Source organism: Musa acuminata, chromosome BXJ2-5, assembly GCF_036884655.1.
Source record: "Musa acuminata AAA Group cultivar baxijiao chromosome BXJ2-5, Cavendish_Baxijiao_AAA, whole genome shotgun sequence".
In the NCBI taxonomy this organism is placed as follows: domain Eukaryota; kingdom Viridiplantae; phylum Streptophyta; class Magnoliopsida; order Zingiberales; family Musaceae; genus Musa; species Musa acuminata.
In genome coordinates, this window is record NC_088342.1 from 43,206,915 (window position 1) to 43,229,027 (window position 22,113).

The 22,113-nt window shown below is 34.2% G+C and overlaps 1 protein-coding gene across 3 annotated transcripts; it reads left to right on the forward strand.

Moving 5' to 3' along the window:
- The first annotated feature begins 1,020 nt into the window (after positions 1 to 1,020).
- LOC135584794 (conserved oligomeric Golgi complex subunit 3-like) lies at positions 1,021 to 22,026 on the forward strand. 3 transcript variants are annotated; one of them, XM_065109637.1, is made up of 26 exons: positions 1,021 to 1,131; positions 1,295 to 1,378; positions 1,612 to 1,716; positions 4,097 to 4,141; positions 4,232 to 4,306; positions 4,406 to 4,501; positions 5,209 to 5,286; positions 8,110 to 8,195; positions 8,279 to 8,345; positions 8,452 to 8,514; positions 8,607 to 8,708; positions 8,945 to 9,049; positions 9,131 to 9,223; positions 10,965 to 11,053; positions 12,945 to 13,164; positions 15,085 to 15,168; positions 15,669 to 15,785; positions 15,911 to 15,943; positions 17,778 to 17,864; positions 17,974 to 18,036; positions 19,674 to 19,790; positions 20,380 to 20,472; positions 20,865 to 20,990; positions 21,062 to 21,162; positions 21,566 to 21,737; positions 21,834 to 22,026. In XM_065109637.1, the coding sequence occupies exons 1-25, from the start codon at positions 1,039 to 1,041 to the stop codon at positions 21,693 to 21,695; spliced, it is 2,352 nt and encodes a 783-aa protein (XP_064965709.1). In that variant the 5' UTR covers positions 1,021 to 1,038; the 3' UTR covers positions 21,696 to 21,737; positions 21,834 to 22,026. The 3 variants fall into 3 exon arrangements, with proteins under 3 accessions (XP_064965709.1, XP_064965708.1, XP_064965711.1); XM_065109636.1 differs by having other exon boundaries at positions 21,566 to 22,026; XM_065109639.1 differs by lacking the exon at positions 21,062 to 21,162 and having other exon boundaries at positions 20,865 to 21,061; positions 21,566 to 22,026.
- Positions 22,027 to 22,113: the final 87 nt, after the last annotated feature.

Consider the following 22,113-nt stretch of genomic DNA (forward strand, 5'->3'; position numbering starts at 1 on the left):
TTATAATTATGTGATCATCCAAAGTTATAAAATCTAAAATTATATTAATATCTTCATTTTTCTCTCTATAACCAAAGCTCTTATGCACATGTTTATATTAACTATGTATTTTTTCCTATATGACCATTCAAATATCTTTTTGATTATAAATTTTTTGATTATAGACATTCTTTGAATGATATCATCTATGCTTTCCTAAACTCTCTTTTGGTTTGATCATCCAATTTGACTTTTGGAGTATGAGCACTGATTCAAAATATTTTATTTTTTAAAAAAATTAAAATTAAAATTTTATCTCTATATCTTTTTACATTTACAATATCAAATTTTAAATCTACTACTATTAATCTTTTTAGATTTTTCTCTACTCATTTAGTCTCTTAAAAAAATAATATTTATTCTTCTTCTAATGATAGTGTATCAATTCTAATTTGATTTCTTGAAAGTATTTTTATATTCTAAGTTACTCATATAATCCATTGTTATTGAACTGACTTTTTTACTCCCATTGATCTAAAATAATGAGATCATCTTTGCCTACATGGTGGGTGTCGATATAATGAACCAACTTCTAGTCTATGTTTATAATTTAGGATATTTAGATGGTGAAAATATCTCATGTCATTTTCGGATGAAGACTTAGTTATATATTGAAATTGGTAAAGATTTATATTCTTAAGATTTAATAGAATTTTTTTTTTATTTTGAGTTTGGGATTGACATTGATATAAATAAATAAATAAATAAATAAATATATGTATATATATATATATATATATATATATATATATATATATATATATATATATATCTCTCTCTCTCTCTCTCTCTCTCTCTCTCTCTCTCAAAAGCATTGCGAAACGAGTGACACCATTGAACGGATCAGACTGCCCGACATCGCAATAACAACCATTGATTCTTTCTGTAGTTCGGATCGAGATCCGATACGCTGTGAAAGGATCCGAAATGCAAGCGGTCTCGGATCCGTTCGTCTCCGTTATGTAGTTAAAGGTTCTCGGCTTCGCCTCGGGAGCTCCCATGGCGGCGACTACGACGACGGCGACCACCAATCCTCTCCCCAAATCCGGAGCCGTCTCCAAGGGCTACAACTTCGCTTCCTCTTGGGAGCAGGTAACCCGATCTCAAATTCTTGATTTCGCTACCCGTCGCAACTCCTGACCCCCATCGATCCATATGTCCGATATCTTGGAGTGGATCTGCGAGTTTGGCATCAGATCTAGTCCGGTAGGAGTACTAAATCCGCTGTTCCTTGTCTTTGCATCCTTACCCGCAGAATGCGCCCCTCACGGAGCAGCAGAAGGCCGCGATCTTGGCGCTTTCCAATGCTGTCGCAGAGAGACCCTTCCCTCCTCATCTGGTGAGTGTTCGCGAGAAGCTATGTCGATTTTCTTTTCTAGCTCTCTAGATCTTATTGCGTACTCTTTAGGTGGATATATTTGAGTTTCTCTGATTTTTTGGTACGTGGATTCGATTATGAAATCTGAACGACATTTTTTGGTTCATCTTTCTGTTTCATCTCTGGCAAGTGAGTGTTCTTGCCCTGAATAATATCATTTGTTTTCCTTATGATCCTAATTGGATTTGTTGCAGTCTCAGGAGCAGATTCCGGGTGGTAGTGGCGCATCAGCTTCGCCCCAAGATTCTACTTTGGAGGATTCAGGAGCTATAGATGCTGTTTTGGTTAACACTCACCAGGTTTCTTTACTCTTGACTACGATGTTAATCAGAAAGATTTGAACATAAAATCCTATATGATATTCTTTTTGTGCAAGAACATTAAAGATTTGTAAATTCAACAAGTTGAAACATTCTAACCCATTAAACAGGAAGTCCAATGCATTATTCTGACTCCTTTGCTAGGGTAGCCTCTTAGTAAGAGCTGTCTTTTTATTTCTTCTAGCGCATCTTATTGATTTCGAGAAATAACTTGACAATCTGCACTTGAGCTGTTCTCCTGTTTGCTTTAGGTAGAATCAATTTTATTATACAATATATACCCTTTCCATCTCCAATGAATATGCCATTTCTTTCTTGTAGATCACAAACAATGCTATTTTGTAGTGACCTGTAATTATATGAAAACTTGAAGCATTCATGGACCATCTATACTTTGTTGACTCCTCCCAACTATGATGTGATGTTGCTTCTCAGTTTGTTCCTTTTTGGATGTTCTCAACTAATTCATGCCAACCATTGAAAAAATGAAAGACATTTAGAAAGAGGGACTTTTTCTTGAAAAAAAATAGTGTTTTTCAGTAAGATTGGCCGCTTCGGACCTCAAGTCTTCTTATATATTCTTGCACTGGGATACCTGCTCAGCAGCAAGCCTTCCTGCATCACCCAACAGAGATGGAGCCTCTGGAGCCAGCATCCTGTCATGGAGCACCTTTATAGAGTCCACCACCAGTTGTACTAGGCAATCTCTCAGCTCTTTGTTGGCAGCCAATAGCATGTTAATTCAGATCCATAATGGCTGTGGTAAATCCTTTTGCTGTATTGGAACTACTAGACTTTGAAAGTCAAAAGCCGAAATTGAAGAGCTGCACAGGATAGGGAGAGGTTCAGAATGAGGCTTCACTAGCAGACAGATGTTTTCTCCCCCAAACATGATTTGGGGATTTCCCTCGCTAAGACAAATTCCTTCTTTTTGTTCTTCTTGTTCTTTTCCATAGTGCCCATTCCGGGAGCTTCCTGTAGTCCCCCTCAGGGGGAGGCGGGCAGTTGCCTAGCTATACAATTTGACCAATTGAACCCTCACCAGATCTCATCCGGGAAGAGGATGCTTTCTATGGGAAAATAAAATAGTGGGTTATAATCTCAACTAGGTGATCCACTACTTATGTTCAATTAGTGCTTCAATCAGTTCGATAGAATTAAGGATAATTACTGCTGTAACTTATCTGACAGTTATCTTTGATAACCTCTTTAGAGGTGTAAAATTTTCATACTACGTCAACAATTCTTGTTCATGTTCTTGAATGGTTGCAGAAACAATGGATATATTTTTTTATTTGAATAAGAAATTGGTCTGTTTTTCATTCTTGTCACCAAAACAGTAGTCAATGATAGGCAATCAGTTCAAATCTTCTCATTTTTCCAATTTGAAGAGTAGATACATCCTTGTCTGATTGATGTTAACTTAGATTCAAGCTTTGTTCTACAAGTGAATATGATTTTCTGGCTTTCTTAATGATGGAGGAGGTTTCATGATTTTCGAGTATGATCCTTTTACTTTCCTGAACTCTTCATCTTACTCTCACATCTTGACCATATCAACCTACTATCATAGTAACTTTGATTTAATGGGTTATAAATTACAAGGAAAAATTGCTCAAAACTAAAATACTAGTGATAATCCCATCAAATCATATATACCAACACAACTCTGCATCCACTTTTATTGTGGGACAAATCAAGGCCATGTCATTCTTTACTTAAAGGCTTAACGTTCTTGTCAAGGGCTAATTCATATAAAACATAGCTCAAAGTTTATCTCTGATATTGAGCTAGCCCAAGAAGCACCATACTTACATATGTTGGCTATGTAGAGGCAAGTTGCTCAACACTAGTTATAACGACAAACACCATCTTATGAACCTAATATTCCTTGATTCAAAACATCATACAAACTTGTTCAAGAACTACTCGAGAATTAAAGTTAGTAATTTCTTGTTGAGTACTTGTTGATCTAATCATTCAAGTGCATCAATGTACTAGACGATGTTGCTAATTAGTATGTGATAATTTGTTTCCTGAGTCAAATCTCTATTTGGCTCATGCTTTAACCCTATCAAACTGATATTGGGAGTTATATCATGAGTGGGTTGAGAAAAACTGTTTTTTCTTCTATTTCTGTGCATTCAGAAAAACTGTTTCTATTTCTATGCAAAATGAAATGTTGTGGATTGAGATACACACATTTCCTTCCATAGTTTCAATAATGGACTATTGACATATAATACAAGTGGGAGGGTGCTCGTTGCTTTTTTTTCCATTTTCTGTATCAATTCACTGTTCATTGTTTTATCCTTGAGAGGATTTGTTCATTACTTAAATCTATATATTTTTTTTATAGTTCTACAAATGGTTTTCAGATCTTGAATCGGCTATGAAGTCTGAGGTTGGTACAAATCAGTTGCTTTGCAGTTAGCCAAAATTAGATAGTTCCACGCGCTTCAATGAAATTACTTATGCTTTAATTGTGTAACAGACAGAAGAAAAATATCGTCTATATGTGAATACATTGGTGGAACGTGTTCAGATATGTGATGAAATTCTTCAGCAGGTAAGTTTATTCTAGATCATTTTGTGTGTATACACTCTCTGTTCTGCATATATTGACAGGAATTTCTAAGTATCATGACTGGTTGACCTGCCTTATCAGGTGGATGAGACCCTCAATTTATTCAATGAACTTCAGTCACTGCACCAGACTGTTGCCACAAAGACAAAAACTTTGCACGATGCATGTGATCGATTAGTATGTGCTCCAACCTATTGTTCCGATTGCCTGTGGCTCACAATTAATATCTGATAACTATTTTGTTTTAAGATTATACATTTTTCTTGCAATTAGACTGTGCTTTCCTAGATTATAGTCAAATTATCACATCTCAAAGTTGCCAAAACAGTGCCAAACTTTGATGGGATGTGGACATGCTTCATGTCAAAACTTTTGTACATGGTTAGTGTAGAGTCATCCCATCAAAATGTAAGCTATGATTCATATCGAATTTGATATTCTGCTACTTGAAAGGGCAAACTATGACACACCAAGTAAGGTTAGAGTGTTATGCCAGCACATGTCAAACATGGTGGTATGCTGTGAAATTAAAAAACATGCCTAGAGATGTTGGTTTCATGCTAAAATGCCATTAAATGTCAAAAGGTAAGCTATGATTTATAATGAATTTGATGTTCTGCTACTTTAAATGGCAATCTTTGGTACACCAGTAAGGTTGCTCCATTGTTGGCATTATACTTGTTGTTGAAGCACTCCCACAAATTAATTGATTAACATGGTTGTTGGCCAATGTATTTTCAATTTCGTTCTCCTGCGTGAGTTGTATGCTTGTATGCTGTCTGATGACCAGTAATGCTAGGTTTTAGTGTTGCAAATTGACAGTGATTACTGAAATCAGCCAATGCATTCTAACAAGCTTTTTCTTATTTCTTATGATTCTATAGTTGATAGAAAAACAAAGATTGATTGAGTTTGCAGATGCGCTCCGCAGTAAGCTCAACTACTTTGATGAACTGGAGAATGTAAGGTTTGATATCTATGTTCTTTATATTATTTGTTGTTTGTGATCATTATATTTTTTTCCTTGGTATATTTTTTAAACTTTCTGCCTGTATTGTACCCATTTTAGCAACATAATTTAAATAAGCATGACTCTCTCTCTCTCTCTTTCTCTCTGTTATGTGTTTCTCCTTTTCTTTTTGGTCCAAACCAAGCCGACCTTTTGTGGGATGCATGTATCAGTTTCTTTGCACTTGTTAACCCAGCTTAGTCTATAATGTATAAGGCTGTAGGCCTAGTATATGAGAGGCTAATTCGTAAGTAGCATGTATAGAATAAGTACTAGATTGCAAAATCTATATGTACCCTGCTGGCTGGAATTGGTTAGAATTGTTCGGGAATATACCGTGCATTATTGCACTCTTCTTGATGCTTGTCAATGTTGTTTAGGATACTAAAAACCAGGGTTCGTCATATCGAGATGTACCACTTGGTATGGGTGGTATGTACTAGGCCGACAAGGGACCGATACATGGACTGTCCTATATTGGGTGGTACACATGACATGACCTTATATCGGGCGATATGGGGTCTATACTAGTCGGTAACGGTCGAAATCCGACTGTTACTTGCTTGTACTAGTTAGTAACAATTATATTTCGATTATTACCAATAAAGGGCTGAGATTGTCTTGTTTCAAATGGTCAAATAGTTTCTAAACCCTTTCTTCCCTCTTCTTTAAACTCATTTCACTCTTTTAAACTCTTAAACTCTCTCAAACTCTTTCTCACTTATCTCTCTCTCATTCTCATATTTTCACTCTCTTAAACTTAACAAGGCTGTGATTTGATTAAATTTGGAAAGCTAATTTAGGAAAATTAAGAAGAAAAACACTTTAATAGGAACTAGAGACGCCCAACCGTCACAGTCGTCCGCCAGTGTGCAAAGGCAAAAGGAAAAGGGGAAGGCAGTAGCATCAACACTATTGGAAAGAATCGAATTGAGCTACAAGATACCTTCTTAATCGCATTCAACAACCTACTCAATCCAGAGACATGGTAGCGATGTGGACAATAGTACCTCGATCGATGATGGTGGTGACGCCGAGGAGTCGATGGTCTCGTTTACACAGTTTGAGGGTGGTGCATGGATCGAGTAGTATTTTAAACATGCCACCCAAGATTCAAATCATGGAGCTCGACGAGGTACTGATCAAGTTTATACATGGAAGGGGAAGGGGAAAGAAAAGTCAGTGGATGATTTTGAGCAGATGAGTTAGAGCCTACACGGTGTAGACACAGAGTGAAGCTCATCGTATTCACGGTCGTTGTATTATGGAGAATTTTATGGTTAACAACAGTACGATGATAGTTGGTCATTTTTCTCCAAGTAGCAGTATAGTGATCAATCTTATGATGTGAAGCGGCTGATTAGTGATGAAAGTAGAAGTTCTGATATTATTTATGCTTCGTACCAATACATACCACAATCGTCCTTGCCTTAGGAGCCACCTCGGACACATATGGTTCAAGACGATCAAACTATGATCATCATTAGATTGATGCACCAATGACATACGTTGTATCAGACTATCAGTATACTATGTCGTTTGATCAATTTTAGAATTGGGTTCGATAAATATATTAAATTGATATACAAATACATAGGATTGACTATCAAGGACCTTGATCCACCACCCATGGAGTCGTTCTTTTTGGTGGTGGAACCAAGTATATCCATATATTGATTATTTAATTCATTTGAATATTAAAGTTTAAGTTGTTTAAAAAATAATCTAACAATTTAAATAATTTCTTTGTAGATAATTCAATATTAACAGAAGGACGGTCTGGAATGTACTACAAAGCTATTCCTCGAAGCTTGAAAAAGATGTGTTACTATTCTTGTATCAACATATAGTACATCAGTACGCCTCCCCAAAAAACTTTTACTTCTAATGAAGTCCCAACGTATTGTAGGTTGGTTAAAAACTCTTAGGTATCCCAAGGAATCCAATTTCGAGTACTGGATCCATGCTGGTCCATGTTTGGCGGATAGGTAAGGATCCAGTCTATTCTGGCATACTAACACATGGTATGCTGGGAGGAATTTGTTTCTTTTTGGGGGGGTGGGGGAAGAAGAAGGAAGTGGAAGAAGGGAGGAGGAAGAGGAAGAAGAAGCAAGCAAATGAAGAAAGAAGAAAAGGGTAGGAGGAGGACAAGAAGGTGCATATCAAAATGATCTAGATTAAACAACTTATTTTTTATTTCTTTGTCAGATGATTGGAACATTTTTGAATCAAATGAGTAAATTCATTATCAGCTTGTGCTGATGCAATCTGACCAGACCTAATTTAGATGCACATCTTTTAGGTTTAGGGACAAATTACTGGTACTTCTGAATGCATGTGTCCAACCTTGACATCATTCATATCACTGATCCCATTAAAATAAAGGCATTGATGACCCACCACTTTTCTGAATTGCTTGTATAGTTAACATTTAAAATTTACACTACTTGTGATATACTTGCAGAGTTTTTTGTTGATCTTTTGCCGTCTCTGATGATCATACAGACTGACCTTTATGCCAGCAGTGGCATTTAAATAGATCCATTTAATTTAGTCTGTCTCTGATCTAATATTTTGAATGATTCTATGTACATGAGAAACGTTTGATAAACAATGAGTTTTATTAGCTCATCTTAATATGCCTTTTCACATCTTTCTTGGAAGTGATCATTTTTATTCTATGCACCATGGATCATGAATTCCACATGTTGGCTTTCTATGCTGAAGTCCACATGGATAATCTTTTATTAAAGTGTGTAGCCTCTGCTTTTTATAGGTTTCTACCAATTTCTATTCTTCAAACATGAGTATCAGCAGTGTGGAGTTTCTTCCTTTATTGAAGCGTCTTGATGACTGCATCTCGTAAGTGAATAAAATCACTCTAGTTTTTCTGATGTTTGAAAAATCTGCAAATTTTGGTCTTATGTTAACATTCTTCAAACTAGGTATGTTGAGAGTAATCCACAGTATGCAGAATCCGGTGTCTACTTGGTGAAGTTTAGACAGCTTCAGGTGCATGATTATTTTATGTTTTTAACTTCTTTCATAAATTTTTGCATGTCCTTCAATTCACTGTAAAGGATGAAACTTACTAGCTATTATGTTGTTCTTTCTACAGTCTCGAGCGTTAGGTATGATCCGCTCTCATGTGCTTTCTGTTCTTAAAAGTGCTTCTTCCCAGGTAAAATATTTTCTAGGTGTTCCTCGCTGCTTGCTGAGGCAAATTGATACAATCTGTACCTTATCAACTGCAATTTAATATCACTGCTCTAGGTTCAAACTGCTATTCGAGGGAGTAGTTCAAGCAAAGCAACTGTTTCAGAGGGTGTGGAGGCATCAATTATTTATGTTCGCTTCAAAGCAGCAGCAAGTGAGGTATATGTAACCTATTTTTCAGCTTTAATGGTGGTTTAGGTTGTTAGACTGCACAGATCGATGGAAGAAATCAAACAGAGCCGTGATAAGGAATTTATATTTGTTGAAATAACCAAATTCCAAGTTCCAACTATGGGGTTCCCTGTTCATATAATGATCGGGTCATTGAAACTTTTTGTCAGATATATTGCTATTTGTTGTGAAGACAAAAATTAATAAATATTTAATGTTTACAGCTGAAGCCAGTACTGGCAGAAATTGAGAGCAGAACTTCTAGGAAAGAGTATGCTCAGATTCTTAAAGAATGCCACAAACTGTACTGTGAGCAGAGGCTGTCCTTGGTAATTTCATGATGCTGGCATTATGTGCTAAGTTTCGAATTAGTCATAAGTATGCTCAGATGTTGCATGCATGCCATTTAGGTGAAAGGTATCGTGCAACAGAGAATCTCAGAGTTCTCAAAGAAAGAGCCCTTGCCATCATTGACTAGGTCTGGATGTGCATACCTAATGCAGGTGATAGATATATATTCTTCTTTTTTCATAAAATAATTCATCTAATACGTGTTTTAATTAGTATATTATAATACATTGAAACTGAAGTTTGTTGTTTTCATATAAATGCCAGGTCATCTCTGCCTCCTTATAGTCTTACATGATAGACTTACCAATATTCTGAAATTTTGTACATTACGTGAAAACAGTTCTTATGAGAATTTATCTTCATTTGATAGTAGCATAAAAGATCCTAGTGAATCATGGATTAAAGGAATCATGGATATGTGGACCACACTGCATCAATCTAACTACTTTACTGCCATTTAATAATATACACAATTTTTTTTAAAAATCACTTTCTGGGCCAAGCAAAGCAAAGCAAAGCAAAGCAACTGTTTCAAAAAAAAAAAAGAACAGAAAACACACAAACTTAAGCTAAATACACTAAATTTTACTTTTTTTTGTATTTCTCCAGTAACATACAACAGTATATCATACTGTAGCAATGGGCCATATTACTCTGAGAGAGGACCACATTAGGTTAGCACCTGAGAGATTCAGTTCCTTACCTAACAAAATTGCCCTACATACATATCACTTGGTAGTGGGAAAAGATCCATTTAATTCCTGATAGTCGGGATCTTATGGCTTGTGAAACATACACTGCATGGTTGTATGCCTGTTTATAACTGTGCCTGTGCATTCCTTTCATTGAATCTTCTACACTGCCAATCCTAGATATGAAAAATGAGGGATGCATTGAGCAGACAACTAGTACTCCAATATATGAGCATGGATCTATCCTAATTGTTGTTGTGGATATTGTTGTCTATATGATCATGGAAATACTGAGTCTTCTGTAATTTTTTACACAAGAAAGTGTCATCCGGAAGAGATGCTGATGAAGCATATGGCAGGTTTATGTGATCTTGCTATATGTTGATCATTAAACATCAAGAACATTGAAAAGTATGAAATTCATTGGTTTCTACAAAGTTAAAATCCGTGCAAGTGTCCTGTCTTGGAAGTGGGTTTTGTGACAATGTGGACTAGAGGGAGAACTCTGAAGAATGTTCCATAGAAGACTTGAACAAATGTCAACCTTCTGAATCTGGTATCAGGCTCTGAATGCAACTGTAGGCAAAAAGGATGAACAAGAGACCTAAATGACTAACTAGTGGATAGGTTCTATCTAATGGTTGCAGTTTAGGTTCATTCAACCAGGTTGAATCCTCCAAGTTTCATATAGATCATCTAGAAGGCTGGAAAGAATGAGATTTAAAGGAGACATGTTCCTTTCAAAGGTACGAAACAATGAGCCAATGAAGCACATCCCTCCGCATGGTTCCTATCTGCAAAACATCAGAGATTTATTGGTTACATATACATAACGTGAAATCTTTTGTCTGCGTCTATAGAGTTTTTATGCATTTTTTTTGCATACCACACATATGTTGCAGGTGCTGCTTGTATGATTTTGCCTATGTAATTTTGTCATAAAATATGGGTCATTCCAGTCATGATATATGACTGATTTTCACATGATTATGCCTATAAAAATTTATGAGTTTGACTTGTGCTCTGATTTTTCATTGTTCATGAGATTCTTCTTCGAATTTGTTCTTTCTTTAAACAGTTGTGTTGTCAAATCACTTCCTTTTTTCCAGAGATAGTACTGTGAGTGTTTTAGTATTTTTGTTTTGGTTCCACAAAAATTGACATATTCTGACATGGGATGGTATTATTTGCAAATTTCCAGGTTTGTCAGCTTGAGCACCAACTTTTTGAACACTTCTTTGCATCATCTTCAGCTGATGTCTCAAGTTTGTCTCCTTTAATAAATCCTTTGTAAGTGTTTTTCTTTGCCTTCTTCCTTTGCATCATCTGCAGCTGATGTTTTGCTACATCTGATTATGGAGTAGGTAGGAGTTCAAGGCTTTAGGTATTTGTGTAACTATAATTTTGAGGATTAGGTGCAATTGGACATGAATATCATTCTTTTGGCCAGCAATGGTAGAATAAGCTTACTCTTAGTAGTTTCCAGGATCTGCACAAGATTAAATGCTCTATGAATGCAGTTTGACAGTAGTTTATACATTGGGACAAATCTGTGTGATGCTTGTTACATGCAATTAACTTTATGATCTTGAAGCAGAGGACAAATGTGTGTGATGGTTGTTACATGGAATCAACATCATGATTTATGATCTTAAGTTCTTAACTGACTTGTAAAGCTGGTAATTTCTTAAGGTCATTGTTATCAGGGATGTATGTTGGTAATTGATCATTATATCTTAATTGCGGATCTGCATCCTATCAGCTCATGTAATTTAATCTATAAATCTTTTCTTAGGCATTCTGGGGTCGAGGTTGGTATTATGCAACTTATTGATATGGGAGCTTGGATAATTAAAATATGAAGAAATGTTACAAGAATGCTTTGATGCTAACATTGTTCTATTCAGGGGAGTTTTGATCAACAGCATGCCTGGGCACAAGGTGCATGTGTCTTAAATTTTGTTCCCTCCCTTAAGATTTATAGGCTTCATTGAGACATGCCTTATATATGCACCTTTTAAGCTCCTTTGAGAGGCCTAGGCTTTTAAATAGAATGCTACCAAGGATGAGGGATGATTGCGCTCCTAAAATTCATTGTTTTATTATGCCCCTGAATAGTCCCTGATTTTTTAAAAGGCACGCTTTATCCTGCTAAACTGGAGCCAAGCAAATTGCCTCCCCACTCAGCAAACAAGCAAAGCTAAAAGAACATTTCTTCAATGAAAAGAGAATTCCAGCACCCATTCCACCTTTTACTGGCCAATGTATTCTTACAAATTTATCTTCGAAATGCTTGGCTTGTTAGGCAATGACTAAGATAATGGATTGAAGCAATTAATGTATAGTGACTAGGATAATTGTGGCGGATGGGCACCCCTCAGGGCAACAAATTAAGGCTCTTTTTTTGCAACTCGGTTGACGAGATTAAGTCATGAAACTGTTTTATAGGGGTAAGGCTGCATAAAGTGACCATCAAGACCTGTTCTGTGGTCTGTGCCACTCTTTTCCTTACAGAGAGGCAATTAAGTTCATTCTTGGTAACAACTTCTAAATTGTATGCACAATGTTTTATGCTTTAGATGCTATATATGACTACTTGAATTCTTTAATTTGCATACCCTATACCAGGCATTTGGATGTAATATTTCTTATGTTCTGTTGCAAATAATCTTCTATGTATGGAAAATGTGATAAACTTTTGGAACAAGATTCAATCAACTTAACTCTATTATCTTCACATTAGCCTTTGTGTATTTATTAATCTTTTCTAGATTTTGTCTTCATCCATTTTCATTGATGATCATCAATTTGAATTGTTTTGGTCTTTATACTTGATGTTTTATATTTGCTTCCTTTTTACATTATGATCTATGTAAACTTGGATTACTTTATGAGTCACTGGGGTTAGTTTTTGAAGAGCATATAACATAATGATATAAGATAATCTCATATATGGTAGTCTCTACTCTCTGTAATACTTCATTTAAATTGTGATTCTTGATATCTTAGGTATAATACTCAGTTGTCCATTTTGTTCAGAAATGCTTATTTTATATATTTGAAGTAGTTGATTTTTTTTTGTCCATGCCTTATGCTTTTATTCAACTTTTGCATGTTTTTAAGATCCTTTCCACTTTTGTATCTTTGCTGTAAGAGCATGGTGATGGTATTAAATATGCAGGTCCACGTACTTGTATGATACACTGCGCCCTAAACTGATACATGAAGCAAATGTTGATTCTCTATGTGAACTTGTCGATATCCTGAAAGTTGAAGTTCTTGGAGAGCAGCTTAGTAGACGTGGTGAGTCACTTGCTGGATTACGTCCTACACTGCAACGAATTCTAGCAGATATTCATGAGAGACTGACGTTTTGTGCTCGGACACATATTCGTGAAGAGGTATTCTTATCAAAACTCATTTTCATACTACTGTGTTCATTTTGGCTCAAACTGAACTTCTTGGCTTGGATTCTCAACTTACTGGTCTATTAACATGCTGTCATTGGGAAACTTTTCAACAATTGAATGGTGAAAAATTTTCGAACACAAGACTGAGACAATGCATTTATTTGGGTTTTTTATTAGTATGACTGCATAAATGTTTTTTGCAATCTTGGTAAAGTTCATAACATCAACATCTAATAATATGAATACAATGCAGAAATTAAAAATAAAAATAAAAATAAAAATAAAAATAAAGATAAAAATAAAAATAAAGATAAAAATAAAAATAAAAATGATGAAATGATACAAGCAAATAAATGTAAAATGAAACAATATAAAATTAAACAAAATAATATAAATAATATTATGTCACAATAGAACATTATAAGTTACATTGATATAAAATGAAAAATAATATAAAATTTAAAAAAAAGTTTAAATAAACTATAATGAAATATTATAGTAATGTATTTATAATATTTTAAAATATGAAGTGATTTAAGATATATTGAAAATAATTCTTTGACATATTGTTACAAGAATAACAACGACAAAGTCGAACGTTCTATTTTATTTTATTTTATAAAATAAAATAAAATAAAATAAAATAGATGGAAAACAGAAATAGCATAAACATAAAGTAACATAAATGAAAAACATAAAAAACAATATATCACATCAAATAATATAAAATCAGGTAGGATTTATCTAACACACATAATATAATATAAGTAATAAATAAAATGATATATGATACTAAAAAATAAAACATGAAATAAAATAGTATAATATAACTCAGGTAGAAGATTATGTATGTATAGAAAACAATTACACAGGTAGAAGATTATGTATGTATTAAAAAATCAAATAATTAAAAATAACATATAAATTAAACAAAATAAAATAAAATAATATAAAAAAGATTTGATTCTGATTCCTACTTCTTGACAAATCAAGTAAACAAGAAAATGTTGTCTTGTATTTATGAATCAAACATGAAAGATTTGGTCATTTCCATTCAATTTCAGTTAAATTCGATTTTAATTTTAATTTCTGAGCACATAATAATTCCACCATAATTTTAAGTATTGTGCATTTGGTGTAACTGATCATACAACAACATTAAGAAATGTTTATTATTTAAGATCTAAATTTATACAGTGAAATTTTTGTTTATGTTGTAAATTCTTGTAGTTGTCAATCCACCTCTATTGATCATATCCCATTTCTTGAAAGTACCTAGACTCAATCTTGACTAATTCACTATACTTCAAGAGAGCAACTAAAAAGAAAAAGGTGATTAGGGAATAAATTATTTTGAGTTTGGCAATGAGGACATGAGAAAGGGAAAGAAATGTGATATCAACTAGGTGTTATCCAAGGTATGAATTTATCATTTGAAGGTCAGGTTATAGTTTACCTGTGGATTGGTTTATATTTTGCTGGTTTTTCAAGCAGAGGGAAACAATTAGTGTTGAATTGTGAATATCAATACTTGAGGAGTTGGGTTGTAAAGTGAAAAATGAAGGTCTTTTATGTAAATAACTTTGTCTTTTTCTTCTATTTCTTTTTTCTATATGACATGATTTACTTTTTTCTTTTTTAAATGGTTCTATTGAGTTCACTCACAAAGTGTAACCATAAAAATTTGTTTAGTAAATGTCATCTTTTTCAAACATCAACTAGCTACTGTTCTCGAGTTATATTTTTTGTAGAACACATTACATGTCCAATTTTGGAGTAAAGCTTGCTGCAGTGCATAGATAAAGATTTATGTACTGCTACTTTCCCAAATTTTACAGCTCAACTAATTACCCTAATCTTTTTATTTTTTTTGATTTTAATGATATTTCAATCGTTATTAACTTTTGGCAGATAGCGAATTACCGTCCTTCTGATGAGGATCTAGATTATCCTGCAAAACTCGAGAGATATGTTGATATGACTTCAAGCACCAGTGTATGCAACTTCTCCTAGTAGTCTTTTTCTCTCTTTATTTAAAAGCTATATCTCAGTATCTTAAAGATATGCTTGGATTTGATTAGTACATTCAATTTTTAAACTTTTGCAAAAGGCTTTGTTTGGCAGCGTTTATTTGGATAGAGTTTTCGTTGCATAAGTTTTATAATAGTCAATTGAATGCTCTGTTCTTATTAGCTGCTGCTATTTTCGGATTCAAAGTATATAATACGATGTTTAATGGGCAGTATGCCATGTAGTTTTGATTTGGATATGGTCTTCATGCATAAGTTTTTTTATATTAAAGGGTGACCCACAAAGTCACTTTTGATGAAGTAGAAAAGAAATGTGTGCTGCACGAAATATCTGGTAATAATTTTGATTTTATCTGTTGTTGGATGCTTTGCACTATTAACTAGTAGACATGTCCCTTTTTATTTTAATCTGGATTATTACAGTTTTGGTAATGACTCTGGCATATTCTTTTTTATATATATCAGGTTGATGATACCTCTGACATTTTTAAAACTTGCTATCCACCGCTGGAAAAAACAGTATCATGCATCTCAAAGTTATATCATTGCTTGGAACCTGCCGTTTTTACCGGTCTAGCTCAGGTATTCGATTTGCTTACATTTTTACCTTTTATTTAGATATAATTTATGGAGCACTCTATCAGCATATATGTATACATCAATGTAACATATTTAATATTATTTTCTCTCTTCAAAATCTTTTTCAGGAAGCTGTAGAATTTTGCTCAATATCTATTCAGGTTGGTCAAGTTATTTATAATGAATTGCCAGAAAGTTATATATTGAATGAAGCTTACTGAAAGTGATGCTCTAAATATACAACACGTGCATGTTCTTGGTATTTGTGTTGTTGTTCTTGTAGGAAAGTATACAATTTTGGAGAAGAAAATTTACTTGGAGAAGGTTGGATTTAGTTTAAATGTGCTAGATTAAATATTCATTAGGTAACAACCACCAAGTAAATTGCAGTATTCATCTTTTCATGGTTGATAGTTCACATTTCCAATTCTCTGTGAGCAATTAATGCCGAATCTTTTATAATGTTTTCCATTCCATTCACTATGAAGCTTGAATTCTCGAAGTTCAGAATATGCTGATGTTACTTTCAAGCATATATATTCTGAATTTTAGATAAGTTATCTTGGGGCGAAGTTTGATGGTAAGAAATTAAAATGTTTTCTTTTTTATGTGTATTTGAAAAAAAGGTTGATTTATGTTATTTTACTGGTGACAAGTGTCACTGTAACTTTCTACTTCTCCTGTGACCTTCTGAATCAAACTTTCTTTTGTTTCTAATCTTGTTAATTGGGTCTGCTGAAAAAATGAACCATGAAAAGGAATTAGCATTCAAAATCAATAATCTATTTAACACTTTAAAACTCATATTCGATTTTCTTTAATTGTAATAGGTAATCTAGTGTGCAATATTTATAAACTAATCATAATCTTGTAGGATGATGACATTGTTTTTCTTTTATCATACAATTGTTTTCATCTTTTATCTTCATTGAAGGCTTTAATGTCTTGATAGTCTAGGGTATATTTGAGCGCTCTAATAACTAAAATTTCCCAACTATGTTACAGTGAAAGGATCACTACCAGTCGATTGTAGTTAGTATTCTACTAGTCCACTTGGTTCAGGAAATCTGGTCCTTGGTATTTTCATCCGGCAAAAGATAATCTTTATCAGTTATCTGTAGAACTCACATGCAATATAGGACTATCTCTATGAACTGTTTTGTTCAATAATCCTTTTTGGTTTCTTCTGAAAATCTTCATCTAGTCATCCTCACTAAATAAACAAAAAGGAAAAATAACAAAACAAAAGAGGAATTGATAATAGGGTTGCTGAGTTTTTCATATTTCAATGCAACCAGTTATCCGAAAGTGTAAGCCCTTCTGTCTTCTTTTTGATTCTCATAAGCATTCCTCAAGTCAACCGCTTTTATATCTAATAGCATCAATTTTATGAGAGAAGCAATAGAGAAATTGATAATTGGGTTGCTGAGTCTTTCCTTTTTTTGATGCTTCCAGTTATCTGAAAGTGTAAGCCCTTTGTCTTCTTTTTCATTCTCATAATCATTCCTCAAGTCAACCGCTTTTATATCTAACGGCATCAATTTTGTGAGAGAAGATTGTGTTCAATAGGAGATTCCTTTAAGGCGAAAGTATGAGTTTGCTTTTGCCTAGCTTGATTCTCGTTTCCTCTGATGGGGAGAATGTTTGGCAATGTTGCAGATTAGACCCAAAGAAAAATAAAATAGGCTTGTGAACAATTTACTAAAATGGAACTGGAACACTATTGTTTGCACCATGGATCATGCCTTGGTTGCTTGCACAAAATAAACTATGTTAGGACAGGTTTCTCTTTTCTTAAAAAACAACTATGTAATCATAATTAAGGAAGCCTCTTAAAAGTGCAATGCATGAAGCTTTTTAACTGCAGCATAGTGGCCTATGTGCATTTCACGTATGTATATGAAGCAGAATATCTGCGGGGGTGAGAGGCCATTTTAAATTCTTGTGCTATCATGTGATCTGTTCTTAACTGCTTTTTTGATATATTTGTATCAGAATGCGAGCAAATCTATATCAAAGAGATCATCCCCAATGGACGGGCAACTTTTTCTTGTCAAGCACCTTCTTATATTGAGGGAACAGGTGGGCAACATTTTGCATTGTCTTTCTTCATGTAAAAAGTAGCTGATATTGGCTTTTGGTGACACAAAAAAGGAAACTTATTGCAACTCAAATGTTTTGTAAATTTCAGATCGCACCATTCGATATCGAGTTTTCAGTAACTCACAAGGAGCTGGATTTTTCTCATCTACTGGTCAGTATAAGCTGAAACATTATGTCTCTTCGATTGTTTCATATTATGATTACTAATTTGTTCCCAGAATACTCTATCCATTTGGATAACTTAGTCATAAGAAATGACCCAAACCCTGGATCTGTTTGTTACTTTTAAGGATCTAAATATCAATCAAACAGGTACCCAGTATTTAATGGTCCAAGGAACATTAGTGGACAATATAAGTCAGTCCCAGTTGGTATTTAACTTTTCTTCATAATTTTGAAGTGATATTAGGTGGTGCAAGTCGTTGTACCATTGGTATAAAATATTATCATACAAGGCTATCAAAATTGGTATTGAACCAATTTTCAAAAGCTTGGGTATTTTAGTCCATGTAGAATGATTTCAACGTTGTTTTCCACAATAAGCTATTCATAAGTTATCATCTTTTGACAACACTGAACTTCTAAAAGATATGACAAATGGAAGTAAGCTCATAATATGCAGAGGGAGAGTATATTTTTTCTGGGTAAGGTATACTTTCTTTTCAATGTTGATATGGACACCTGCCATACATGCACAGTGAGATCACTCTGTTGCATCTAGATGGGGCTAGTTTCCAAAGGGTCCTTACAGATACCAATGTTGGTTTATGTATTTGTGTCATTATTTAAGTATTTCAACATTCATCATATTGGTGCCTATTAGTGAAGGCAATCCAGTAATGAAAGTTTATAAGGTTACTTATTTGAGCTAAAAAATGTGAGAAAAGGCAGTAATCATTTGATGTTTCTATTTGTAGTTGTTTGCAAAGTAGATAGAGAATATATAATGTTCCTTGGACTGGGACAAAGTTCAAAGAGTTGAAGATGACGTTAGTTGCATTGATATATTAATATGATAATTTGGGCCAGAGCTGTACACAACTGAAAAAGTAAGAAGGATTATGATCGTAATTTTGGGTCAGAGCCAACTCATTTTTGTTCCTCATTTCTGCATTTGCTACAAAGAGGAACCATTCTGTAGTGATAAAGGCTAACGATATTTTATGGCTTGAAGAAGTCGGGAGATAAGGCACAGTCCAAACAAACAAGATGAGTGAGGTATTTAAATAAAAAATAATTGGACATATATCTGGTAGTTGACCTTGTCAATGATAGAATAATTTATCTAGTAGTGGATCATTGATTATGATGTCATCGATAGTTTAAATCTAAAAGAGGTATAACTGAACAGCAGGAAAAGGGGGAAATTTTAGAGAGAAAATATCTATGTTGAAATAGATAATACTCAATTAGTGATTGGTAGCTTGCAGTTAACTCTAGCTGCGCCTTGTAGAAAGCATCATTCATGAAGACACTAGGAGAGGTTTTGGTTGTAACGGTTGTATTTGCTGGAACACAACATAAACTATACTATAAAGGAAAAACAGTAAATTATCCTCTTGGATGGTCTTGGTGAAGTTGCTAGCTTATGATAAAAATACAGTTGAAATAAAGGTGGCGTAACATGTTTTTGCCTTGTCTAATGCTTTGTTTATCTGCATGTAGCCATGTTTCATTTCTTAAGCTTGTTTTATATTGTGCTTTATGATTTTGGATTGTACTATAGTAAAACAAGAACTTCGATGTACCTTCCATTTTGAAGCAACCGTTTCTGTTAATAATTTTCAGGAGCATCTCAGGAGGATTCTCAGAGGTCAGTCCTCACTATTTGATTGGTCAATGTCAGCTTCGTTAGCCAGAACTTTATCTCCTCGGGTTCTCGAAAGTCAAATAGATGCGAAGAAGGTAAGTCTCTAATTTATCATATTCAATTTTCACTGTGCCGAGTAGTTTATACTTTAGTTTTATTTTATCTGAAGCATAATTGACTTTCAACTGAGTCTCAGATCTTTTAACATTTTTGTTGCTTAGATTAAGAAAGTACTACTATAGTTGCAACTAATGGATGTAACAATGATAGAATATGTACATTATATCAGAGGCATCTAAACTTTTCAGTCCGAATCATCTTATCCAAAATGCACAGAGTTACAGCACTGGAATGAGTTGAATTCTGAAATGAACCTGGAAAATATTTCCTATTCACAATGTTAGAGTAAATTTTAACTACGTTCAGGGTGCTTAACTGAAGGTGGAATAGTTTTGTTTATTGGACAATTACCTTTGAGGGTATGATTAAAAGAGCAATAATATTTTTGATGATCTCCAGAGTGGATTCCTATTCAATCTGTGTGGTTTAAACATATTAGTACTCTGATGCATGTTTTTATTTGTTTCATCTTTCTGATTGTGAAATGTCTCAATATGCATTTTCATTGCCTTTGTTTGCTTTCTGATGCAACTCACATTTGGTTGAATTTTCTCTTGATTGCAGGAACTTGAGAAAAGCCTTAAAACTACTTGTGAAGAGTTTATAATGGCTACCACGAAGTTGGTTGTAGATCCTATGCTTTCATTTGTTGCAAAGGTTTTAGATCCTTAACCCTTATGCAGGTTCACAAGTTAAATATGCAATGAAAGATCTGCATATCTACACAATTTTCTTGCTCACATGCACAAGCATCCGCATACAAACATATGCATACATGTGTTCTTGTTGCATCTTAATGTCAGTATGAAGTATGGGTAAACTTGGCTCCAGAGTTCTCTTTTTCAATGGAAAGTTTCTTGACTCCTAACTGGCTTCTGCTTTGCATCAAAACAGCAGTTTTACTTGCCTTGGATTTTATACTTTCATTTAGGTTTCTCATTTTCTTCTGTTCATCAAACAAGGGTTTACTAGTGTCCAGGAAACTGATGTATAGAGCGGATTAATAATCAGAAAGACTGGTCTGTGATAATGTTACTTTTGTTTACCAGGTAACTGCTGTGAAAGTTGCACTATCGTCAGGAAATCAAGGGCAGAAGTTGGATTCTGTTCTAGCAAAACCCCTTAAGAGCCAAGCATTTGCTGCTCCTGATAAAGTGGCTGAACTAGTTCAAAGGGTATGCTATAATATGCAAGCCCAGCTGTGGTTTTTGTTTCGTGCTAACCACGTGAGCTCCTATATGAACAGGTAGCAACAGCTCTCCAGCAAGACCTGCCCAGAGTAATGATGAAAATGAAGCTATATTTGCAAAACCTATCGACTAGGATGATTTTGTTTAAACCCATCAAGTGAGTAGCTTAACTATTTTACTGATTGCAAAAAATGAAATGGTCAGAATGCATCTTAAATTCTTTACCTACTTGATTGGTTAGAAATATTATAAAAATATATAGGTATGTAGAACTTCACATTGCTGGTCTATAAGTTTTTTTCTTTTTCTCTTTATGTTTTAGGCCTAGGCTGGTCACTTTTTATTAACATATAATAAATTACCTAAGTTCTTATTCTTTTATTTTCTCCTTCATTCTGTTGGCTGCAATCTTTGATATTGTCATTCTCAGAATGCTAATGCTACTTTGAATGGAGAAGCTCGGTTTATTATTATTTGGAAGAGTGAAAGTGTGACATGATACTGATAGAGGCCAGGTGGACTTGGAATTCTTACTTTTTATTTTTTCTACTGTTCTGCAGGACAAACATACTTGAAGCCCACTTACAGCTGCAGACACTGCTAAAATCTGAATATTCCACTGAAGAAATAGAAAGCATTGGCATGGTCACAATACAAGATCTGGAATCTCAACTCGATGGCCTCATTTAGACCCAACAATGTTTTGGTCTGTCCCATGTCTTCTTAGATCATGTAAGCACTTGCTTTGGGCCTTTTTTTTTTGTTGTTGCATGTCTTCTGGAAATTGAATGCATCATGAAATATGTTTGATACTATTGATTAACCCAGAAAAGCAGATGCTGCTACTTACGCATGCATCATTCTTGGTAGACAACAGAGGCTACGAGTTTGAAACTTGTCAGTCTTCAGTCTAGAGAGAGCATCCATCTTCAACACTATACTCGTGGTTGACTGTTATTTGGCCAATAGGACAGAGACGTTCAAATTGTTGTTAATGTTATTCAAAAGCCGTCTTTCTTTATGATACCTTTAGATGTTTTGTGCAGTACTAAAATAATTTGTTAATATTATTCAATGTAAGTTTTCTGAAAGAGCATCAAAGGAGGGA